At 41.7% G+C, this 25,113-nt stretch overlaps 1 protein-coding gene across 1 annotated transcript in view; it reads left to right on the top strand.

Moving 5' to 3' along the window:
* Positions 1–25,113, top strand: part of RNF213 (ring finger protein 213) — a 116,865-nt gene that overhangs the window by 34,497 nt on the left and 57,255 nt on the right. The window contains exons 8-22 of the mRNA XM_010856525.1: positions 1,405–1,685; positions 2,813–3,069; positions 3,968–4,165; positions 5,790–6,012; positions 6,517–6,572; positions 8,033–8,186; positions 9,617–9,793; positions 14,108–14,197; positions 14,913–15,035; positions 16,184–16,364; positions 17,265–17,438; positions 17,819–17,956; positions 20,739–21,328; positions 22,181–22,343; positions 23,865–24,082. Of these exons, the coding sequence (XP_010854827.1) occupies positions 1,405–1,685; positions 2,813–3,069; positions 3,968–4,165; positions 5,790–6,012; positions 6,517–6,572; positions 8,033–8,186; positions 9,617–9,793; positions 14,108–14,197; positions 14,913–15,035; positions 16,184–16,364; positions 17,265–17,438; positions 17,819–17,956; positions 20,739–21,328; positions 22,181–22,343; positions 23,865–24,082 (3,023 nt within the window). The remainder of the gene's footprint in view (positions 1–1,404; positions 1,686–2,812; positions 3,070–3,967; positions 4,166–5,789; positions 6,013–6,516; positions 6,573–8,032; positions 8,187–9,616; positions 9,794–14,107; positions 14,198–14,912; positions 15,036–16,183; positions 16,365–17,264; positions 17,439–17,818; positions 17,957–20,738; positions 21,329–22,180; positions 22,344–23,864; positions 24,083–25,113) is intronic.

A 25,113-nucleotide genomic window follows, 5' to 3' on the forward strand; every position in this document is an offset into this window, starting at 1 on the left:
CCCCCCACCCCCCTCCACTGCTGTGTGGCTTATGGGATCTTAGTTCCCAGACCTTGGATCAAAACCTTGTCCCTGCAGTGGAAGTGGGGAGTCCTAACCATTGTACAACCAGGGAAATTCTCAATATGATCATATTTTAAGGAATTTAGCCCATTGGCATGGATTGTGACTGTCAATGGAAGACTCACTTTTGACTAATTATCATGTCTTTTCTGTCTAGTTTGTTTCCTTGTTATTTTTTGTACTTTTTCTAACTTTTTAATTTTCTTTCTCTTTTCTCTAGGAGGTTGGAGCTTAAATATTTTATTCTTCTAGTAGAGTCTTGAGACCAAGACCATAATGTCCCTCCCTGCCCCACTGTCCTGGCGTTGAGGGTGTCCTGAGCCCAGGACACTGACTGGCACTCTCACAATCTGGCACTCTCACAATCTCCATGACACTGGCCTAGACCATCATCTCTCACTCACCTTTTCTCTGGAAGAAAGTTTTTATAAAACAGAGAGAGCCATTGTGTCCCCCACTTGTGAGGGGCACAGGGAGCAGGGAATGCTTCCACAGGAGCTGACGCCTGAGGTCAGATCCAAACAGTGATTCCTAGTTATTGCCAGACAGGGCTGGATGGGACAGGGATGGGTGAGCAGGGACTTCCAGCAAAGACAAAAGCCTGGGCAACAAGCATCAGGAGGCCTATCTAGAGGCTCAACTTTCTGATTTTCATGGCTATGTTTATGCACCTGTGTTGCCTCTGGTGTCTCACTGGCCTCTTTGCCTTCTAATGATTTGGCAGTTGATTTTCCTGGGTTTTCTAGGTCTGCACGCATATCGTTTCAGCTGGTTATAAGAGCAGCTATGAGTTCAACCCTTGCCCCATGTTGAATGCTGTTTTGTCTGCTGTGTGACCTGTACCATCCTTCGTGGAGTGGGCACCATGGTTCCCAGGACAGAGGAAAGGAGCTCTTGCACCAAGTAACATACCAAAATGGTGCACAATTCCTAGTGAGTGATGAAGTTTCAGTATGTAATTTTTTACTTCCATGTGGTCATTTTCTAAGGAACTAATGTACCAAATGGTTGAGCTGTCTAGTTCAACAAGGACATGATTTCAGTATTCTCAGGGCAGATGAATGGTGTGAGCTTGGGCCTCACTCAATTCACTGTGGAGTGTCTAGGTTACTCGTCCTAAACATCTGTGCTACCTCCAGGGTCAGGCCCCACATTGCTCATTTGTGGCTGGGTACCAGGGTGAGTGAGTGCTGGCTGCCTTCTGTTTACCACATTCTGTAATTTTCCTTTCTTCCATTTTTGGCACCTTCATCTTATTTTTTCTGGTCAACCTTCCAGGGTAGAGTGTTAAGGTCTAGCATGTTTCGATGCCCTTAAGTATAATATTCTCTTTACTCTTAGACTGGCATCAGTACGATGATATAATTTGTATGAAGCCCCCTGGGACACTTAAGAAATTGATGAATTATATAACAGATGGTACGAGGAAAGACTTGATGAAAGGGAAGCAGATCGCAGCTGCAGTCATGTTGGACAGCATCTTCAGCATCCTTGAGACCTGGAATGCCATCAATTTAAAGAACTTTTTCACCCAGTTCCAGCAGTTTTATTCTGTCATTCATGTACCCATGACTTATGAAGGAGAAGAACAGCCATGGAGTGCTCTGCGCTACAAAGAGGAGGTACCATGTCTCAGGGGTGTCAGTGATAGCTCTCTTTTCTACCACCTGGGTACTCAGCACCACTCCACCTCCTAGTGTCCAGATGACCCCTAGACTCAGTGAACCAGGTGGATTGTTGTTGTTGTTCAGTCACTCAGTCATGTCTGACTCTTTGCGACCCCATGGACTGCAGCACACCAGGCATCCCTGTCCTTCACTATGTCCCAGAGTTTGCTCAAAGTCATGTCCATTGAATCTATGATGCCATCCAACTATCTCATCCTCTGTGCCCCCCTTCTCCTCCTGCCCTCAATCTTTCCCAGCACCAGGGTCTTTTCCAATAAGTCAGCTCTTTGCATCAGATGGCCAAAGTATTGAAGCTTTAGCTTCAGCATCAGTCCTCCCAATGAATATTCAGAAATATTGATTTCCTTTGGGGTTGACTGGTTTGATCTCCTTGCTGTTCAAGGAACTCTCAAAAGTCTTTTCCTGCACCACAGTTCGAAAACATTACTTCTTCTGCACTCATCTTCCTTTATGGTCCAACTCTCAAATTCACACATGACTACTGAAAAAACCATAGCTTTGACTAGATGGACCTTTATCTGCAAAGTGATGTCTGCTTTTTAATACACTGGTGGATAGGGTCAGGCTATTTCAGCCCCCTTTCTCCTTGTGCCCCGTCTAGGGAATTCTCTGTTCGCTCCAGTTTTTTCTTCTTCCTAGGAAGTTTTTACCTGTTCACCTAGACCCAGCTCTGCCACTGGTCCCACCTTCTTATCTCTCCTGGGGAAGAGTGGAAAGAAGGTTGGAACCTTCCTTCACTGTATCTCCACCTGCTCAGTGGTATAGCTTAGGCATTTTTGAGACAGACTTAGAGCCATGTGAACCCTTATAAGGCTCAGAACCCCCACCTGAGTCCTCTCCAGCATGCTGAGGCCTCTGGACATACCACTTGTGGCACCTCCCAAAGTCCCAGGGCAAGGGGATGCTCAGGGTTTAGTCAGGAGGCAGGTGGAGGGCGACTCCTCCCCAGAGATTTTCCTGCTCCTCATTCATCAGGCCCCTGCTCGGCTGACAGGCAGGTCCTGACACCTCTGGTGTGTTCAATGCCATGGTTGTGTGTTTTCCTTTTCTCCTGGGACCAGGTGAGGAAGCACCTGTGGGAGTGTGTGACAAAGAAAATGGCACCATTTCTGGAAACCAGTGGGGACCCTCTGCCTGAAGACTACCCAGTGAAGAGTAAATTGGGAATGGGCATGATTGTCCTTTTCTTAGTGGAAAAATTCGACTTTCTCTTATTGGAAAATGACCTGGCCTCACTCTGTCACCTCCTCCACTTGGACACCAATTCACTAGGCACCTTTCCCAAGGACCTGAAAGACATCCTTGAAACATCTCAGAGGTATTGTGTGTGTCTATGTAAAGATTTCCTAGCTCTCTAATGGTTTTTATCTGATTATAAAAATAAGTATTTGTCATAGAATGGATGAAAACGTACAAGAAATAAAAACCACTCATAATTTTACCACTCACTGTTGTCATTTTAGTGTTTATACCACTAGCCTTTTTCTGGTCTATGTACTATGTTTCATTTTATTACACATTCTATTGAATATTTGCTTTTGAGCAGCTTTACAGTGTATCATGTCTCAGCTCGGCGGGCCTGTATTTGAGGGGAGGTGGGTGTCATGGTAAGACAATGAAGCTAGTGTGGAACCATCATGAATGACCTCCCCGTGGCCTCTGCCACCACTGTTCCCAGTCCAGGAGTCACCACCATGCCCGTTGCACTGGGCTGGGAGCACTGGTAGTGTGGAGGCTGCATCATATCCTGAATGCATTTAAGTTTCACTGGGTGGAGGTGCCTCCCCAGAACCCTCTGTTGAATCCCAGGTCTTTTTTCTACAGCTGTTTGAATTGAACTCAAGAATAATATATACTTCTCTGAGCAGCCAGTCTTAATGGACACTTCCCTCCTGGTTTTACAAATTTTAAACACCCAGTTAAATCCTGTTCATTTTGAAAGAGAAAAGAAATGCTGGCAAATGTACATGTGTTTCCAGGTCTTGAGAAACATGCACGTTTTGTGATTGTAAGGAACATGGCATGTATTATTTATAGGCTCCCCACTTACACGTAAAAAGTTGCTTCACATGTAGATTTACTGTTGCCAGACGACCTGTGTTCAAGCTGCAGCTCTGACACTGGGCACCTTTTGTAGATCACAAGCCTCTCTGAATCTTTGTCTCTCCCACTGTCACAGAGAATGGACTCATGTGGGATTTCTGTTCCCTTTCTAGCTGGCGAGTGTCCTTGGTAAACCTGTGCCAAATGTGCATGGACAAAAAGGTTGACTTTTGGGTGTGTGCCCTGCCTGTGCTGCACCACTGCATGGACCTGTCCCCGCCAGCCCAGGGCTCAGTCACGCAGCCTGAGGACACCTGGGCAGCCCTTGAAGGCATCTCCTTCTCGGAGTTTCGGGAAACAAGACCAGATCAGTAAGTTTTAGACCTGCACTTGTGTATGTAAATTTTAGAATCATAACTGTGCTTCCAAGATCTCCAGTGGACTTCCAATGTCCACTTACCCTTCCTTCTAGTGATGGAAGTAATATATTGCTCCCTTTAAAATTACTTCTTTAAAGAGTTTGAAACATGCAAGAAATTGGAAACTACAAAAATGGCCTGCAACCACAGAGATAATCATTGCTGTTAACACTTTGGCCTATGTATTTGCAGGGTTTTATCCAAATGTGATTATTTGGGTGCTTATATGCTTAAAAGTCAGCCACAAATGATATGACATTTTGTTTTCAGTTTTATTGAGATATAATTAGCATAAAGCACTGTATGTTTTGCACATTGTAGGTATACATCTTTAGGCAGTGAAGTACTATTTTGAGACAAGCAAAGATTTCTTAGAGAAGACATAGAAAGCACAATCCATTAAAAAAATGGTAAATCAAATTTAAGTACAAAAATTTAATAGAAAATACAAATTCAGTTCAAAAATTTAATACTAGCACTTATTTCCAAACAAAGAAAACATCCCCCATTTACTTTGTCTTTTGTCAGAGAAACTATTCCAAGTCTCATCTATCCCCCTCTCCTATCCAATAGGATCTAGCCTTTTAGGGATTTAGGATCACTTTTAGGGATTGAAATAGTGAGTGAGCCAAATTAAGTTATTGATTCCTCAGTATTATTAGAGCATTTTAAAGCCAAAATAAGATTTATATAAATATAAATATATATATATATATGTATGTATTTAAATGCCTTTCCAGGGACATTTATCTAGAAGACTGACTATGTAGAAGATATTTAGATGATGAGAGAGAAAATGGCAAACATTAGAATTGGTCTTAAAGATTGTGTTTTTCAGGCAATAGTGACCTTTAGTATATAGTGATGCTTTTTCCATGTGTTTCTTGTAGTGTCTGTCACTTCTGTGGCACTCTGCTATACTTTCCCATCATCATCTTTTTGGGTCTCCAGGACAGTATTACAGAACAGAATAATTTAAAGGCCTTCTCTGGACTGGGTCCACATAAGCTATTTGATCCAGGCACTTGCTTATTCACTCATTGACAAGTTTAGTTCATAAATCATTGCACCCACAATGGAAAACAGTATCAAAATTTAAACAAAGAACTGCCATATGATCCAGCAATGCTACTTGTGGGTGTATTTCCCAAGGAAATTAAGTAAATATCTCAAAGAGATATCTGCACCCCTATGTTCATTGCAACATCATTCACACCAGCCAGGATGTGGAAACAACCTAAGTGTCTGTCAACAAATGAATGGATAAAGAAGAACTGGTGTGTACTTGTGTGTATGCATATATATATATATATATGATGTATGTATATATATAGTCAGGGTATTTGTCCATTTGTGAGTGGCCAATTTCACCGAGCATCATGTCCTCAGAGTTCATTTATGTTGCTGAATTCTTAATATATTATTGTTTACTTCTCATTTGAGTTCTTGGCATTTCAACTATTTTTGAAATAGGAACTTTCTAGATCTCTTGTAAGATACATTTTGATTACCTTCATCTGTTTTATGGACCTCGCTGCTGATCTTTTTTTTTCTGTTCCAATTTTCCCTTATATAGGAAAGAATTACTCGAGTTAATGAGAAAGAACAGACATTTGCTGAATGTGGATGAGTTTCTGTTCCGATCCTGGTTCAGTTTGCTTCCTCTGAGTAACCTGGCTCCTTACATGGAACACTTCATCGATTACCTGAGTCAGTCTCCCCCGCATGTCCTGGATTGTCTTCTAGGGACTTGGTACCGGCTCAAAGGACTTGAGAAAATCTCCAACAGAAACCTCCAGGTTTGTTCCCTGGAATCGGCTCTTGAGTCTTTGCTTAACAAAAGCAAGTCAAGAACTAATTAGTCAGAGTTTGTGATTTTCCTTTTCTGAAAACCTGACGTGGTAAAAGACTTAGAAATAAGAGACTTGGTGGCGGTGTGGTCAATATTTCTTAGGGTAAAAGTTTGATTTACTTGAGTTTATTCTGTTTCACTAAATGGAATTCAAGAAAACAATAGTCTTGGGTATGTGAGACTGTGCAAGTCAGGGTTAGAAGTTATCCTGCATGCTGGTCCACTTCCTAATTGCTATCTGTCTTTTCCCATTTTGGGGGTGGAAAAAATGGTATAATTTTAAATCCTGAGTTTTATTTGTAAAAGACTAGTATTTGAGCCCCTTAAAATTTGTTTATAGAAAGAAAATTATTATTGTACCTAATTATATTGGATTTTTGGTTCTGTTTTAGCAAAGATGTTGGCATCATGATTAAATCTTCCCCTTTTTTTCTCTTATTCCCAACTCTAGAATATTAAGAATACTTTTAAAATGCTGTTGCACCTTCTGGATATTTATCAGGAAAAGTAAGTAGAAAAGTAAAATGCAGTCTCTCTTGCATAGGGTTATCCCTTATGATTGGCTATATGCTGCTGCTGCTGCTAAGTCGCTTCAGTCATGTCTGACTCTGTGCGACCCCATAGATGGCAGCCCACCAGGCTCCCCCGTCCCTGGGATTCTCCAGGCAAGAACACTGGAGTGGGTTGCCATTTCCTTCTCCAATGCATGAAAGTGAAAAGTGAAAGGGAAGTCACTCAGTTGTGTCCGACTCTTAGCGACCCCATGGACTGCAGCCCGCCAGGCTCCTCTGTCCAACGGGATTTTCCAGGCAAGAGCACTGGAGTGGGGTGCCATTGCCTTCTCCTTATGCCATATTTGCTGTCATTAATGTAAGGCCATAAATTAACATATATTCCACTTCTTTTTTCAAGGTATTGATGTAATCACCCTACTTTTTTAAAAAGAGAAGAGCATAGAAATAAGCTGATATGGTTTTGATTTATTTCCATTTTTTCCTGTGCATTTTGTCATTTATTTTTCAGTGATCACCATCTCATCAGCATTTAGACTTCAAATTTTTTGCAAGTCAGGGAAGTTGATTACAAAACCATCACCCTAATACCAAAACCTGACAAAGATGCCACAAAAAAAGAAAATTACAGGCCAATATCACTGATGAACATAGATGCAAAAATCCTTAACAAAAATCAAAAATAGCTTTCCATAATTATCTGAAATCATTTGCTTCTGCAAATTTGTGTGAGCTCTGACACTCTGAAGACTCAGTGTAAAAAATGCAAAACAACAGAAATGTACATGTGAGAGAGAAGGTAATTTTTTAGATTCTCAGAGCACTGCCAGGATTGCCTCACCTGAATTCTTAGGGTGTTCAGGGTGGAGGTGGGAGTGTCAGATCTTTATTAACACCAAGCCTGGGACTTCATGGACCCCATTTAATTCTGTGTATTGCAGAATTGCCCTAGTAATTCCTTTCTCTTGCTGCTTTCTAAACCCTCTTCTGATCAGCCCCCTAACTCTCAGCTCTAGTCATGTATCAGCCAATAAGCAGGTCCACACAGAACTGGAAGAGATTTCATGCACAGGACATATACTTCTAGCATTTCTTTCTCTTTCTCCCTCCTGTATCTCCCTGATTTTTTAAAAACTTAGAGTATATTTGAATCTTTGGTAATTTACATCCTTAAAATTTTTTTCAAATAAAGGAATACACTTGGAAATAGTTTAATTTGCTTTTGTTAAAATAGTTCAGACCATAGAGGCAAGCCAAAAGGACTTTTTTTTCCTTTTTATCTTAGTCACAAGTTCAGCATAAATGGAAATGTTCTGGATGTTATCCAAATGGGATCGAGTACATGCCTTCCTTGTCGGCATTTTAAAGGGAAGGAACTCATCATGAATAATGGGTACTGTTTGCTAATTCCTCGTAAATTATTTCATTCATTTCTCTCAACTCTTTGTGGGTTAGGATTCTTGAGGAGCCCTTGATACAGCCCTACTTGATTGTGTGCCTGAAACTTCATGAAACTACCTGCAGAATATCAAAAGCCCACACGTTTTATGAGATGCCTGCCTTATCTGCTGAGATTGTTCGCAGAATTATTATACTTAAACCTCTAGTGGTAAGTGGAACACGTACACATAATGTCGTACTGAGGAGAACAATGGAACCTGAGGCATCCTCTATTCAAAAAGGAGATAGGCTGATTCTAGGATTACTGGAATGACAGAGCATCTGGTTCTGCCAACAGATATGTCAGTATATACCTGATGCTGGGCTTTGTCCTGTTCATGAGGCTATTTTGGTAAACCAGGGCTTATGCTGAAGGGAAGAAGAGAGGAAGAAGGCAGTGTAGGAATTAAAATGTAGAGTATTAGCTGTGACTGGGTAAATTCAAGAACCCTGCAAGTGGCCAGGACTTCAAGCAAGACTCTCCCCACCCAAATGCATGTTCATGCCTAATCTTTCCCACCTGAGCCTTTTTCCTGTTCACTGAAACTCAAATACAGTAGCAAGGTCCACACACCTCAGTGCATACCCAGAGCCTTTCCATAGAAACACCACCTTTCTCATGAAGCTGTAGGAACAATCCAGAGTTCTGTGCCCCCTCCCTCCACACCTCCCAGTGGTAAGCACTATCCTGATTACTACCATCACAAGTTAGTTTTACCTGTCTTGAAACTCTTTCCTTTTTTGTGTCTGGGTTTCGTCACTCAGCACGACATCTCTGAGATCCAGCTGTGATGTTGCGAGTGTCCACAGCTCATTTATTCCCATTGTTGTGTGGTCTTCACCCAGTGGAGTTTGAGCTTCCACATGAAGGTGATAGACAATTTCCTATTTAGATCAACCATTTATTTGTTAACCATTTGACAAGTCAAAACTCTGACATTCATGATGCAAAATAATTAAGTGTATGTTTTAACTTTGTTCCTTTTAGTTTTTCTTCTTTAAAATACCAAGGGAACATTTAAAAATAGGTCTTATTGGTAAGATGATTGCTTTCTCCTGAAGCAGGTATTATTTAAACCGTCATAGGCAGGTGCCAATTTCTAGATAAACTGTGTTCAAGAAATTTGATATTTATCAGTTGACCCCAGGGAAACGAGGCTTTTCAGGAAATAGTCCCAGGGGTGGGGACATGGGTTTCCTCCTGGCCCTAGCATGTCACTTGGGGACAGGGTTTACACGAGCTTGGCTCTCTGAGCTTCTGGAAGCTCTGAGCCCGTGGTGCACCCTTCTCCGTGTCTGTCAGCCTTTCTCCGCTCAGAGTCCAAGAGGTCTACTGGTTGGCGAGGCAGCATCGCCTCTATAATAGTTACCTGGGGTCACTTGAGGGGCATCCATGCCACTGCTTCTCCTACCTCGACCCCCATGCTGTCCACCCAGAGTGAACCCGAACGCCAGGGAAATGAAAGTGCTGTGAATGTGCAGGTTCTGCCGGGTGCTCAGGTGGCATCAGCCACAGAGGCGGGTGGAGAAGTATCTGGATGATCCTTTGGGTCTGCCGTGTGGGGTCAGTTCAACTCCATCTCTCTCTTGTGGTGACAGGATTCAGCAGGAGGGTCTGGAAATGAAACTGGAAAGAAGAATTCAGTAAAAACGGTCTTCCAGGGGACCCTCACTGCTACAAGATCTTGGCTTCAGAAAAATTTTAAGAAGAGCATGTTCCAGGCTGGGTATTTTTATTTTTCACCTGTCACCTTCGCTTACAGCGAGGAGATTGAGGTAAGCCAGTCCAGTGGAGGGGACACAGGGGTCTCCTCTGCAGAATGGACAGCTGCTCCCCTAACAGGACTGAGAGCATGGGCTCCCTGGTGGGTGGACTGTGGTCCCCACATCAGTGGTGAGGTGGCGGGATGGGGCAACAGAGCTTGTTGGGACATGGTGGCCGGTGGGGAAGGGCATTCACGTCTGATGCTGTGCTACGGTTATGGGTCAGGTTATGATGTTGATAGTAGAAAATAAGATGAGAGCAAGACCTCCATGAAAGGGAAACTGGGCTGAGCGGCAGCTGAAGGTGAGGAAATTAGAAATCAGATCTAAAAGGTTGGGAGGCAGTGAGAGCTTCCAGAAACCGAGATGTGCACAGAATCTTGTCCTGGGAAGGAGGAGAAAGGGCCTAAAGACTGTTGGCTCCAGAACAAAGTTCTAGAAAATGCCGCAAGCAAACCAAGCAAGTGGCCCCCTGACTTCATTGTGCCAGCCTTCAGTAGGCCGTTGCCTTCCAGCAGTACTTTAATAGGATCATCGTATACTGTGAGTATGATTTAAAAAGCAACAACAGTTCCTAGTTTGAACCTCTGAAAAGGCCTAGAGATCGTGGCACCTAGGTCTGTGAGCACACTCAGCCATGGCTTCTAAATGCCATCCCCCTCCCAAAAAATAAATCTCCTCTGGAAACAACAGCAGATTCTAGAGGTGGAACTGAAGAAGCGCAAGGCCAGCCTCGAATACCTTGTATTGCCTTAAAGGAAAAGTACTTTAGGGTCCTCCTATAGTCCAGTGCTTAAGAATCTGCCTGCCAATGCAGGGGACACAGGTTTGATTCCTGGTTTGGGAAGATCCCACATGCCAAGGAGCAACTAGGCCCATGTGGCACATCTACTGAAGCCTACATGCCTAGAGCCCATGCTCCGCAATAAAAGAAGCCATCGCAATGAGAAACCTGTACACTGCAACTAATGAGTAGCCCCCACTTTCTGCAAAGAGAGCTCGTGCGCAGCAACAAGGACTCAGCACAGCCAAAAATAAAGAAAACTTTAAAACAATTGCTTCAAGTTGAGTGGTAACATGTCACAAGGAGACAGGACTAGATCCAATGTGATATCCTAGGTTAGATCCTGGATGGCAAAAGTGTGATTGTGGGAAACAGTGGGGAAATCCAAATAAAGTCAATGGTTTTCTTCATAGTAATCTATAAATGCTAATTTCTTAGTTTTGCCAACTATACTATGGCTTCGCAAGGGGTTGGTACTCAGGGAAATTGGGCTGAGAGTATCTGGAACTCTCCATACTTTGTAATATTTCTGTACATCTAAAATTACTAAATTTTATAAAATAGAAACCAGAAACTAACCTGCAGGGGCTCCCACTAGTCAAATCTGAGGCAATTTAAATGTCAAAATGAGTAATGACCAGGAGAGGATTATAATTCATTAAAATTTTAAACATACTTTCAGAAAAAAAAAGGAGAAAAGAGAAATTTTTTTTATAGAAGAATGCTGACCAATAAATGTAGAAGAAACAATTGAAACAGAAAACCATCAAACACCATAATCTTACAAAAGATCATTTCCACAGCCAAAAAAAATTTAGTGAGAATTATGGCATTATTTTACATTTTTTGCAAGTCTCTTTAGCATTGAACCCAGTGGAAGACAACTGGATTCTCATATCGGCTCTATGTTCAATCTCTTGCAATTTGTTGTTTTGCTTAAAGTACATGAGGAAAATCTAGTGTCACACAGATGCATAGTTGCAAAAGGAAAATACATTTAAATAGGCTTTAATGAATTTACTTCTTTGATGTTACATTAAAACTCAATAAGTGGTAGTTTCTCAAAGGTTCATTACAATGCGGAATTTGTAACAACAGCAATAACTTTTTGTACTCTGTTTTATTAAAATTTATTGATTTATGTTTAAAAACAAACGTAACCACATGAAAAACCCATCAATTCATGACACAGCAGTAATGATTGACTCAGGTAAGAGTCATCCAGGAATGCTGAAATGAGTAGATTAAAAGTGTCAGGGTATAGGCATCCCAGAGGACCTACCACAGATTACATTTTAATACCAAGGAGTGAGCACTTTCTCAAGGGACAGACATGGCAAGGAGTCTCCTGGCCTCCTTGGGGGAGTCTCCAAGGAGAACAGCACCCCTGAGAGAGCAGGTGAGCAGGGGAAGGTGCTGCTATTCTACCCTGCATGACTTATGAAAAGGACATTTTCAGTGCAGCTCAACTTCTTAATGTTCTTGCTCCTGAATCTAATCCTGGAAGAGTTGAGACAGATTATATTGAGAGGTAGTCCAAAGGACAGCCAACCTGAACTTTTCAAAGTTGTCAACATCTGCCATATGATCCAGCAATCTTACACCTAGGCATATATCTGGAGAAAAGTAAAAATTCAGAAAGATACATGCACCCCTATGTTTATAGCAGCACTATTTACAATAGTCCAAACATGGAAGCAACCTAAATGTCCATCAACAGATGAATGGATAAAGAAGATGGGGTACATATAAGCAATTGACTACCAAGGGCTTCCCTGGTAGCTCAGATGGTAAAGAGTCTGCCTGCATTGTGGGAGACCTGGGTTCGATCCTTAGGTCAGGAAGATCCTCTGGGGAAGGAAATGGCAACACACTCCAGTATTCTTGTCTGGACAATCCCATGGACGGAGGAGCCTGGCAGGCTACAGTCATGGGGTCTCAAAGAGTCTGAGATGACTGAGCAACTAACACTTTCAATTGGCTACTACTTAGCCAAAAAAAGAATGAAATAATGCCATTTGCAGCAACATGGATGGACTTAGAGGTTATCATATTAAGCAAAGTAAGACAAACACCATATAATATCACTTGTATGTGGAATCTAAAATACGACACAAGTGAATTTATTTACGAAGCAGAGACAGACAGATTTGTGGTTACCAAAAGGGAAAGAGGGTGGTGGAAGGATAAATTAGGAGTTGGGGATTAACAGATACACACTGCTGCTGCTGCTGCTGCTGCTGCTAAGTTGCTTCAGTCATGTCCGACTCTGTGCGACCCCACAGACGGCAGCCCACCAGGCTCCGCCGTCCCTGGGATTCTCCAGGTAAGAATACTGGAGTGGGTTGCCATTTCCTTTTCCAATGCATGAAAGTGAAAAGTGAAAGTGAAGTCGCTCAGTCGTGTCCAACTCTTTGTGACCCCATGGACTGCAGCGTACCAGGCTCCTCTGCCCATGGGATTTTCCAGGCAAGAGTACTGGAGTGAGTTGCCGTTGCCTTCTCCCAGATACACACTACTACATATAAAATAGATGAACAGCAGGTTCTATTGTATAACACAGGGAACTATTTTTTTTTTTTAATTTTAATTTTATTTTTTTTTTCTACTTTTATTTTATTTTTAAACTTTACATAATTGTATTAGTTTTGCCAAATATCAAAATGAATCCGCCACAGGTATACAGGGAACTATTTAAAACATCCCATATCAACCATAATGGAAAAGAAAAGGCATTGTCAACATCATTAAAGAAAGGAAGAAAAAATGGCTGGAGAACTCCTCTAGAAAGGAGACACAATAGCTAAATGCAGTGTTAGTGAACAATGGGGATGTGGACAGGGAGACTTCCTAGAGAGGAAGATGGGGTACCTATAAACAATTGACTACCTAGGGCTTCCCTGGTAGCTCAGATGGTAAAGAGCTTGCCTGCAATGCCAGAGACCTGGGTTCGATCCTAGAGAAAGTTGTCACCCCTGAGTGGATGGGCCTCAGAGTGACGCTTGTACTTATGTGTGTAACAGAAGGGCCGTGGTGTTGAGAATGCCTGCATAGGATTTAGGGGCCAAGAGGCATGATATCTGCAACTTCTTTCCAATGGATCAGCAGAGAAAATGCCTGTTTCTAGACAGACTATAGGGAGCACAAAAAAGAGATAAAGCAGTCACTTTAAACATTGGGGAGTCTAGCTAAAGGTGTATGGGTGTCCTTGTGCTGTTATTGCAACTTTCACTTAAGTTTGTAATCTTTTGAAATTGAAACAATTCAATTGCTTGAATTCTTTTGAACTTGAAATAATTCAACTGAAAGGAGAGAAATCCTTTCTAGATAAAAATTAGTGGTAGGCCAGTAGTAGTGACCTGGCCCAGTCAGGACTTTTGGTTTTAAAGGCTAATGTGGGTTGCCCTGACTCCAGTGACACAGCAGATCATTGACAAAATAAGTCAGAACCCAGATGTCCTTGAAGTTTTGTGCTCTTTGATAGCATTCCACTGTGGCAACTAGATGTCTTACTGGCTGTCCCTTACTTGTGGGTTTTGCAGGTCTGGAGGCGACTGGTGGAAATACACTTCCCTGTGGAGCATGGCTGGAAGGAATCCTTGCTGGGGGACTTGGAAGGGAGGTTCAAACAGGTACCGAAAATTAAGGGGTATTCTTTTCGGAAGTTGGTAAAACCAAATCGTGAGGAACAATAAACACACGTGATGACTGCATTTGAGTGGACAGGACATGGGGTTCAGGTGACTCTGTTTCTGATTCAGCCTTAATTGTTTGACCACAGATGACATACCAGAGAAGAATAAAGGCATGGGATCTGGGCACCAGGGGAATCCTGGGCATGGGTAGAGTTCTAATAGGCACTAACTATGTGCTGTCACTCTAAGTGGCCTGTTGGTGACAAGAACCTTATTAAGCCCAGTGACAAGTGGGAAAAACATAAAAGTGCTCCTCATTTTTAATTAAAGCCTGTGACCCTAGAAAATTCAGGTTTTAAAAAAGAAGATATGAGAGTTTTATGTGTAATTGTTAAATGGGTCTTTATAGGGAAAGAGAAGCAAGGAAAAAATCCTTTAAAAAATTGTACTGTTTTTGGCAAGCTGCTGTGCCAGATGCTTTTCCTGCAAAGTGGGTATTTTAGCCATTTTGGTCTTATTTGAATTTTAGCCTTCTTGGTCTAATGGTTAGAAGCAGAAGACATGCTTCTTGTGGGATGAGAAGCAGGCCAAGGTAATGGGGAGCTGATAATACCATATTAGGAAAGTGAAAATTACTAGGGTGTTTTCATTGCACAGAGTCTGAGAGTTCAGCATCCCTAACCTCTCACACCCTTGTCTTCCCGTCTTGCAGGAGATGCCTTTTTTTCAGATTTGTGCCTTCTGCAATTCTAACTGGGATGCCACAGGTGCAGAAGACAGTGTGGCAAAATGCTTTGAGATGTGTGCCATTGAAGCCGTGGGCTTGGTCTGCCAGGTGAACAACCTTTCCCACTAAGAACTGCATTTGTGTTCACACTTGCTTTATGACATCACCAGCCAAAAGTTATTAAGCACCGCTGGTTCTGAGACCCTGGTACCCATGCGAAGTATGGGCTCTGGACATCTCCCTCCCCACCCTGAAATCCAGTACTCTCTACCCACTCTGTGAAATGCCACTCAGCTTCCTGCTATTGTTTGGCACCAGAGCAGCTCACGTGTGACCTCCAGCAATCTTTCAGGCTGCTCCTAAATTCCCTGTTGTTATCAATGCCACCCACCCATCCTTGGTTTTATTGCTTGCTGATAACACTAGCTTAGCATGCAATAAGGGCTTCCCTGGTGGCTCAGATAGTAAAGAATCTGCCTGCAATGCCAGACACCTGGGTTCCATCCCTGGGTTGAGTTAACAAAGCATTATGGAAGAAAAATGCATACAGTTGAAAAGATTTTATCAATTAACTTAGAAAAAGAATTAAAATATGTATGATGTTTGTAGGCAGCTTTAAAAGAATTTCAGTTAAAAATACAAAAGATACCCATATTAATAGTTTACTTGTATTATGTTTGATGTTTTTCATAATGTAAAAGTCCCAAGAAAAATAGCATTGAGCCAGAGAAAAGCATTCTTTAAGAAATTTAAGCATTTTATTTGTTCTTTTGGGTGCTCCTTTTTTTTTTTTTTTTTTTTTTGAGACATTGTATATGGGCCTTCCTGGTAAAGAATCGCCTGCAATGCAAGAGACCCCAATTTGATTCCTGGGTCAGGAAGATCCCCTGAAGAAGGGATAGGCTACCCATTCCAATATTCATGGGCTTCCCTGGCGACTCAGACTGTAAAGAATCTTCCTGCAATGCAGGAGACCTGGGTTTGATTCCTGAGTTGGGAAGATCCCCTGGAGGAGGCCATGGCAATGCACTCCAGTAGTTTTGCTTGGAGAATCCCCATGGACATCAGAGCCTGGTGGGCTACAGTCCATGGAGTGGCAAAGAGTCGGACACACTGAGCAACTAAACATAGCACAGCATGACTAATTATAAGAGATTTCTGAAATGCTGTTGGGTGAGTAATTTACTTCTGTTATTCAAAAATAAACTAACCAAAAAATCTTCTAAATGTCTCTTTCTTTATTTATTTTCTTATAGTCTCAAACCAGTATCCTTGAGAAAATCTCTTATAATAACTCACGAAAATGTGACACCATTGTTTCTGCTGTGATCACTAAGTCCTGGCCAAGAAGTGGAGGGGAATTTGTAGACAACATGGGTGAGGTTTTGAATCATCTGCTCATATGGCCAGACATCAAGCATCTCTTCAAGTTGTGTGGTATGTTCATGAGGGTGCTGGGAACATCTGTTCGGTCCAGTGGCACCTCTTGACTCAAGATTGGGGGCAAAGTATTTGACCTGTTAGTCAGTTAGATTGGGTTGATGTTGGATGGAAGGACCCAGGAAGGCTCAGAGCATTTGGATTATAATTAAGAACTAACACTGAAAGCTACCATTCATGCAAAACCTGCAGAACACCATCTTTGTGCTGACATTGTACCTTTGAAGTGGTCCTGAAAAGATTACATTTGTGTCTTTTAAATTAATGGATCTTATATTTTAGAACAGCTTTAAGTTGATAGAAAAATTGAGCAGAAAGTACAGTGTTTCCATATTTACTTGCTCCACACACAAAATTTCCTGTATTATTAATATTTTGATCCAGTGTGGCATGATTGTTTTAACTGATGAGCCAATATTGATACATTGTTAATGTCAACTAAAGAAAACAGTCACAACCTAAAAGTTGAGAGTTGTGTGTGTTTTTGTTTTCCCATGGGAATTTTTAGGACTTCAAGCACAGGGGACAGCTTCTCAAGCAACCCTGGGAAAACTGCTCCAAGGAGGAAGGGGTAGGAGTCATGCTATATAGAAGTTTGCAATAAGGGACAGGTAGTCTGAACGTCAAAAGATTATTGTTAATTAAGGAAAACCAGATATTTCAAGTTAAGAAATTTATCACTTTTCTATGTATAGGAAGATGCAAGAGTCTGGGCTTACTGAAATCATTACTTTCATATGCATCTCAGTGGCTGATGGATGCCAGATGGAAATATGGAATGACTTTGCTTTATTCTATGGAATTTGGGGCAAAGCAATGAAGAATTTATTGGAAATCCAATAATGTGAGAAGGAAGTGGGCTGCCTACCATTTTAACTCTGTTCTTAACTTGGTCAGGAACCAATGAGAAAATATTAGCAAATATTACCAAGGAAGGCAAGAAGTTGATGGCCACTGCGGACTCTGTGTTCACAAAAGTTACAAGTGACCTCATCAATGGAACGATTTTAGTTGGACAATTGGAGCTGATTGTAAAACACATGAATCAGTTCTTCGACCTCTGGCATTTAAGTAAGTATCAAGTTGAGATGTGACTTCAGGCTCCTAAGGGTTTAGGAGCTAAGAAGCTTCTGTGTTCGCCTGTGTGTCTTAGAGACGTAATCTTTGTGGTCTTTATGATGAGTGGCTCTTCTCACCAGAAAGTTGACAGGGGATGACTTCTAATCTTCAGGAAAATATTGGGAAAGTGATAAAATACTGACCACATAAGAGGACTGGTTGTTTTTATTCCATGCTGCTGACACAGGGACATCTTGGAGTGGCCATGCATGCAGCCCCCGGCATCACACAGCCCAGCATGTGGGGCATATTCATGGGCAGTTTGAGAAATGGCTTGCTAAAAAATGGAAATTTGTTTGTTCTACTGGGTTCCTTTCCTTTTTTTCCCCCAGAGAATAAAAGTCTTTCAGCCCAAGAGAAGGAAGACATTCTGAATCTGAGAAAGAAAGAACTGGACACTCTAGAGAAAGAGAAGACATATGTTGACTCTCTTCTGAAGTTGTGTGGGAGGGTAAAAGATCTGATAAAAGGTGACATTTTAAGCATTAAAATAAACAAAATCGAAAGGTCCCCAGGGGAGAAAGGTCAAAGGAGAATATGATTTAAAAAAACATACCACAGTAGCAGCCATTTATCTTGGAAGGGAGGCTTTTTCTAACGTATTAATTTTTAATAAAGTTAAAAACTTTTTGGTAACTACCGACATAGCTCAAAATAGCATGCTTCTTGATTTTCAGGTTTAAACATTATCATTTATGGAAAATTAGGATTTAAATCTCCTTATTTTTCAAATTTCTGTCTTTTACACATAGGCTTTCCTATCTCCTTTTCCTCCAATTTTATCATAATTTGAATTAGATCAGTCCTCAGGGTTTAAATGTCACATCTGTGTAAATGCACTTTTCACACCTGAGCCATGAAATAGGCCATGATTCTCTCCTATTTCTTGTGCAAACTGTTTTCTCTAGATTTAAAATTATTATCTTGTCCTATGCTTTGTTTTCAATGTATTTATTTTTTTTAATTCAATGCCAGATTCTTTACCAACTGTTTTAATTTCCTCAAAAGGAGATCCATTTGATTTTTCAGATAGAATCTTGCCAAACTGGAGATAAGCACTCCTAGGGGTATCTTCAGAGAAGGCAATGGCATCTCACTCCAGTACTCTTGCCTGGAGAATCCCATGGACGAAGCAGCCTGGTAGGCTGCAGTCCATGGGGTCGCTTAGAGTCGGACATGACTGAGTGACTTCACTTTCACTTTTCACTTTTATGCATTGGGGAAGGAAATGGCAACCCACTCCAGTATTCTTGCCTGGAGAATCCCAGGGACAGGGGAGCCTGTTGGGCTGTGCTGTCTGTGGGGTCGCACAGAGTCGGACATGACTGAAGTGACTTAGCAGCAGCAGCAGCAGCAGCAGCAGCAGCAGCAGCAGCAGGGGTATCTTGCCTCTCTTCTCAGCTGGAGCTGTATCCTGGGTCTCATGGCTCCCTGCTCTCACTCCTGTGTTTTAGTGAAATACACACTCTGTTTCTCCTGAGAAAGGAGCCCAGGAGTTCTTGCCTGTCTGAAAACGTCTGCCTTCACAGGAGATCTGTTGTTTGGTGCGGATCTTTCCTTCAGGATTTGGAGTTCGTGGCTCCATTGTCTCTGCAGGGTCACTGTTTAGAGTCAGTTGGGATTCTAACCCTTTGTGGATTACATATTTTCTCCCTGGAAGCTCTCGAGATTTTTTTTTTTTTTTTTGTCCCCCTTATTCTGAAATATCATAATGATGTTCCTTGGAATGGGTCTCTTACCCATCTGCTGTACTGGGCATACTTAAGTGGGTCTTTGTAATCTAGAAATCCAAGTCCTTGAGTTCTGGGGAAACTTCTTGTGTTAGTTAAGTGATTACTTTTTCTCTTGCTGGAATGCACAGTTGGATATTGGACCTCCTGGAATAGTCATCTAACTTCCATACATTTTCTGTCCTATTTTTTCATGTCTGTGCCTTTTGTTCTGTTTTCTGAGCAATTTCCTTAATTTTCCTTATATGCTTTCCATTAAATTTTTAACTTTCTCTTCTTACTTGTATTTAATTTACAGAACTCTTTTTGCTTTGAGTGATCCTTTTTCCATACTATCCTGTTCTGGTTAATGGTTATAGTATCATATCTTTCCAAGATTTTTGATTTAGAGATTTTCTTTTTCTTAGTTTCCTCTTTCCTCCAAATTGCTTTTATTTCTTGGTATGTTTTAATGTCTATTTTTCATGTTTAAGACTTTGCCCCTCTGTCTAGAATTCTTTTTTATCTGTTTATATTAAGAGAGAGGACTAACGCCCTGGTGGGGGATTCTGAGGATGGAGTGGCTAGGCTTTGAAATAGCCTGTATCTTTAGCTCCTCTCTCTTGGGCTGCTCAGATTGCCAGTCTCTTGCCTGGAAGATATAGGGCTGCCTGCCACGTCTCTAGGAGTCAAGATAGCAATGAGGGCTGGAGGGTTCTCAGCATCCAAGATGCGTATCTAGCCCCAGTCCTTCCTTCTACTCCCTGTGTCCTCTCTTCTCCTTTCTAGCTTCTCAAATTTAGTGGCACATACCAACTGTTAGCTTCCTGATGAAGAGTAGATGTCTGGAAATGCCTTTATTCTGCCGTGTACCTGAGACCCCCCAATCCAGAGAGCCCTCTGTGTTATCCTTAAACCACCTGTTGCATGTCAGGGTGGAGGAGGTGCCACCAGCCTGCTGTATGGAATGGGTGGGGATGAAAATGAGCCTGTTTGATGACTTGTTATGCAGACTTTCAGCCCAGTCCTCCTTATTTCATCACCCAAATTCCAGCATCTGTGCAGCCAGGGTCTGTGCATGTGGGAAATTCTGTGATGACAGACGCCTGGCAGAATCTCAGGATTCCCCACTATGGGCTAAGACCCCAAGTTCTCAGGCTTGGAACATTGTTTACCCTCAGCACATCTGCTTTTCAAGTTCCAAAGTTTTGTTGCTGTGGTCTCCTTTACTATACAGCCTTGTTGCTTTATGGCTTTTGAAAAGCAATCTCAGTTCTATTATTGCAGCAGGATTTGGGGAGGGAGTGGAAATGTGCAGATTTCAAATGGCCATCTTCACCCAGAAGGTGCAAAGCCTTCTTTGTCATGAAAATTGATTTTTCATGGAGGGTGGAGATTTAGGGATGCTCACTGAGAAAAAATGCCAGCAAGTGTATCCACTTGCATTTCCTTAAGAGCAGAAAGGGGAGTGAAAACTGGGAAAGTAAAATAAAATGATATTGTGAACAGAGTTTGACTTGACATTCTCTTATGGTTTCAAAAGTGGATTTTGGAGAGATTGCTGAAAGATATTCGGAAGACCTCAGTGGGAAAAAGTTAAACCAAGTTGTGACAGTGAGCTTATCAGCCACCTCCCTCGACTCAACGTGGGCAACATGTTATAACCTGAGCCCCGAAGTCCAAGAAATGGCCAGAAACGCATATTTGCTAAAGGACAGTCACATCTTCCCAATCTTCTGGGCAAAGGCTGCACAGGAGCTGAGTGAGCCAGAAGAGAACTTGGAAAGGAAGATATTTCAGCCTGAAGAGGTGTATGAATATTTATATTGTCCTTGTTTCAAAAGGTTTACAAAACTATATCAGGATCTGAAGTCAGGGGAGGTCACCTTTGGGGAGATCAATGACATCTTCAAGGACTTTGTAAATAAATACAGCGACCTAACTGAAGACCTCCAGATCATGTCGGCTCTGGATCCCAGAGACCAGAAGGATTGGATCAAGGAGCGAGTCCAGCAGATCAAGGAATACCATCACCTGCATCAGGCTGTCGACTCAGCCAAGGTCATCTTGGAGGTCAAAGAGAATTTGGGCCTGACTGGTGACTTCGGTGTTCTCCACACTTTACTAAGCTTTGTAAGTTATTTACTGGGGACTCCTGGGCATAAGGGTGGCAGGCATCCTGGGCTTCTTGCTTTTAAAAACTGAGTAAGATGAGTTCACAGATTACTCAGGGTTATTTGTATTATTTGATGCCCAAATATGTCAAGATATTTGTTTTTACCTTTGTTTACCAATAGTGTGACTGTTCTTTGGCTAATGAGGGTTTCCTTAGATCAGCAGGAGGATCATGAATTTAGGAAAAGGCAATGATCCTCTTTGGTCATCAGGTATTTGGAAAGAGTGTCCTGAGTTCTTTAGGTTCTATAAGCAAAAAAAGCCATTTGTTTTGTCGACTTTCCATAGCTAGTACTTAACTCGGTGTGGTATGTGCTAAATTATTTGTATTACAGTTAAGAAGTGAGTCTTTTGCCTTATGACTTTTAGGGTGGGCATTTTTAAGGTATATGGTGATCTATATTATTGCATGAACAGGTGTGATGATGACTAAAATTTAGCCCAAAGTTTGGAATTACATAAGCTTGAATCCCAGCAGCATGTTCTTGAGTAGATCACTGTCATTTCTTTATCTAGAAAACAGGAAAACTTACAAGATGCACCTGGCTGGGTTCTTCCACAGGTTTTCTTAGCAGAATCCCAGAGGTAGAGGAATTGTGGTTAGTATGGATGAAGTGGGGACAGCAAGGGTGGCTACAGTGTCCAATCTGGGATAAGAGGTTCATGTATATGTCAGTCCTGGATGATTGTGGAAAGGACTATTGGGATGGTCAGGACTGCTGTTCTTGGGGGTCCAGGAGCCAGTTCTAGCCCACATACTGCCGTGTCTTTCAGACTGTCTTTGACAACTCTCTTTGATAACTGTCTTAGACTGACTTGGACAAAATTTGCCATGAAAAACTCAACCGGATCAACCAGCACATTATCCATGCCAAAAAGCTACTGCAGGATGTCAGTGAGACCCGATGTCAGTGTCTGAAGGAGCTGTCCCAGAGGAAGGAGTTCATCGGTTGGGTCCGGGAAGCTCTCAGAGGTACAATCCATCACTGTGGTGGCCATAAGGCTGGAGAGTAGTTAGATGGTTCACGGGTGGTCTTACTAAACTTACTGGCAGTCACTCCCTTGATCATGTTCTGAGTAAAGGACTGTGAGACACATTCTTCATTTTTTAAATTGAAATATATTTACCATACAGTATTGTATCTAATTAGGGTGTATGGCACATTGATTTGATCCATTTATATACTGTAATATGATTACCATTGTAATGATAATTAGCCCCCATCACATCCCATAATTTTCCTTTCCTTTTAGTGATTGAAATATTAAGATTTAGTCTCTTAGCAAGTTTTCATCTGTATTCTTTAGGTAAATGTGTGAGATGTGCATAGTTGTTGTGGATAGAATTTATATAAAGACAGTATCACTCCTTTGCTGGTGTAAAAGCTATTTCCTTGGCTACTTTTTTCCTCTCTCACTCTGGATTCTTGCTGTGAACAGCAGCATCATTTTCTTAAAAATTGTGTCCCTTTAGCTTTTTCTTCGTGTTGAGTTTTACTAGAAGCTAAGGCAACTTGTCTAGACTTAATCACATCTACTTGTCATTGTGCATGGGTTTGGCAGTATTTTCAGCCCTGTGGTTTGGGTGATTTGGGCAGAATTAATTCATGGAGGAAGGGAAGAGGCAGGAAAGAAGGAAGGTGGGTGGCCCTGGTATAAAGGGACAGGGGATGGGCTGCGTGCTCATCTCATCCCAGCCTCACTGCTTTCAGCTGTGGGCTCCTCAGGCTACTGCAATGCCCCAGCTTTGATTAGCAAGCAGCGGTTTTTTATAGATAACTGTCAACATGTTTTTTTACCAGCTCAGCATTGTGTGTGTGCTCAGTTGCTCAATCATGTCTGACTCTTTGTGACTGTATCCTGCCAGACTTTTCAACCCATAGAGTTTTCCAGGCTATAATATTGGAGTGGGTTCCCATTTCCTTCTCCAGGGTATTTTCCCAACCCAGGGATGGAACTCTTTCTCTTGCATCTCCTGAAGTGGCAGGCAGATTTTTACTTTTTTTTTTTTTTTTTTACCATTAGTGCCATCTGAGAAACTCTAGTACCATCTAAGCTTTTTTTCCCCCATAATTAAATGACAATATAATGTGAATTACATGAAATAAAACTCACAAAATACCCATGAAATGCCCAGACATTGATGCTATTCGGTAAGGTCAGGTATTGGTCAGAATATCAACATAAATGGCAAAAGAAAAAGGCCCCAGGTTCTTATTGAAAGCAAAAAAATGGATAAAACCCTAAAATCCACTAAATATCCATTTATAGCATCAGTAATGGAGAAGGAAATGGCAATCCACTCCAGTATTCTTGCTTGGAGAATCCCAGGGACAGAGAAGCCTGGTGGGCTGTCATCTATGGGGGTCGCACAAAGTCAGACATGACTGAAGCGACTTAGCAGTAGCAGCAGCATCAGTAAGGAGCACTGTTCCAAATTTGAGGCTCCTATCATCACAGGGAGCCCTACATTCATCTACCCATTCTGCCCCAGGCATCACCGAGCTGAAGGTGTTCATAGACCTGGCCTCCATCTCTGCGGGGGAGAATGACATTGACGTGGACCGGGTAGCTTGCTTCCACGATGCTGTGCAGGGTTACGCGCCCCTGCTGTATGAGCTGGACACCAGTGCGGGTTTTGATGAGTTCATGCAACACCTGAAAGAGCTGTGGAAGGCTCTGGATAATGACCACAACCTGCCCACAAAACTGGTGAGTCTTATTTCTGGCTCCAGAGCAGGTTAAGTTTAGTGAAGCATCACTTAGAAACACTAGGGGCACAATTGCAAATATTGCACACTCACATGGCAGGGGTTTTTTTGTGTGTCATTTTAAATATATATATATATAATTTAAGTATAGTTGACTTACAGTGTTTCAGGTGCAGAGCAAGGTGATTCAGTTATACAAATACACATATGCTATTTTTGAAATTATCTTCCATCATAGGTTATTATAAGATACTGACTGTGGTTCCCTATGCTATACAGTAAATTTTTGTTGCTTGTTGCATATCTATTTTTTAATTGGAAATCTAATATTCTATTCACACTAAGCCAAACAAGTGGAATCAAAATGTCATAATTTTTTTAGGTAAGCAAAAATTCATGTTTTCTAAAAAAAAAAAAAAATATATATATATATATATATTTATATATATACACACACACAAAGGACTTCCCTAGTAGCTTAGCTGGTAGAGAATCGCCAGCAATGCAGGAGACCCCGGTTTGATTTCTGGGTTGGGAAGATCCCCTGGAGAAGGGATATGCTACCCACTCCAGTATTCTTGGACTTCCATGGTGACTCAGACTATAAAAATTCACCTGCAATGCAAGAGACCTGGGTTTGACCCTGGGTCGGGAAGATCCCCTGGACAAGGGCATAACAACCCACTCCTGTATTCTTGCCTGGAGTAGAGGAGCCTGGTGGGCTACAGCCCATGGGGTCACAAACAGTTAGACATGATTAGTGACTACAGCACAGCACATGTATACAAAAGCTTTTCTACTGCATTTGATAAAGGCTTGAGAAAGAACATAAATAAAAAAAAGAAGAGATGGAGAAACTGGAAAACGTAAACTAAATTAAATGGAAGCACCAAATATGAAATAGAAAAAGTGAAACTAGATAAAAGTAAAAGACCATCATATAGTCCAGTTGTTTTTAAACATGACTTCTCATTAGAAACATATCTGAAGCTTTGGAGAAAAAAGCAATACCTGAGCATTTGTATTTTTCAA

The sequence above is a fragment of the Bison bison genome, unplaced genomic scaffold (genome assembly GCF_000754665.1).
Source record: "Bison bison bison isolate TAMUID 2011002044 unplaced genomic scaffold, Bison_UMD1.0 scf7180017864371, whole genome shotgun sequence".
Classification (NCBI taxonomy): domain Eukaryota; kingdom Metazoa; phylum Chordata; class Mammalia; order Artiodactyla; family Bovidae; genus Bison; species Bison bison.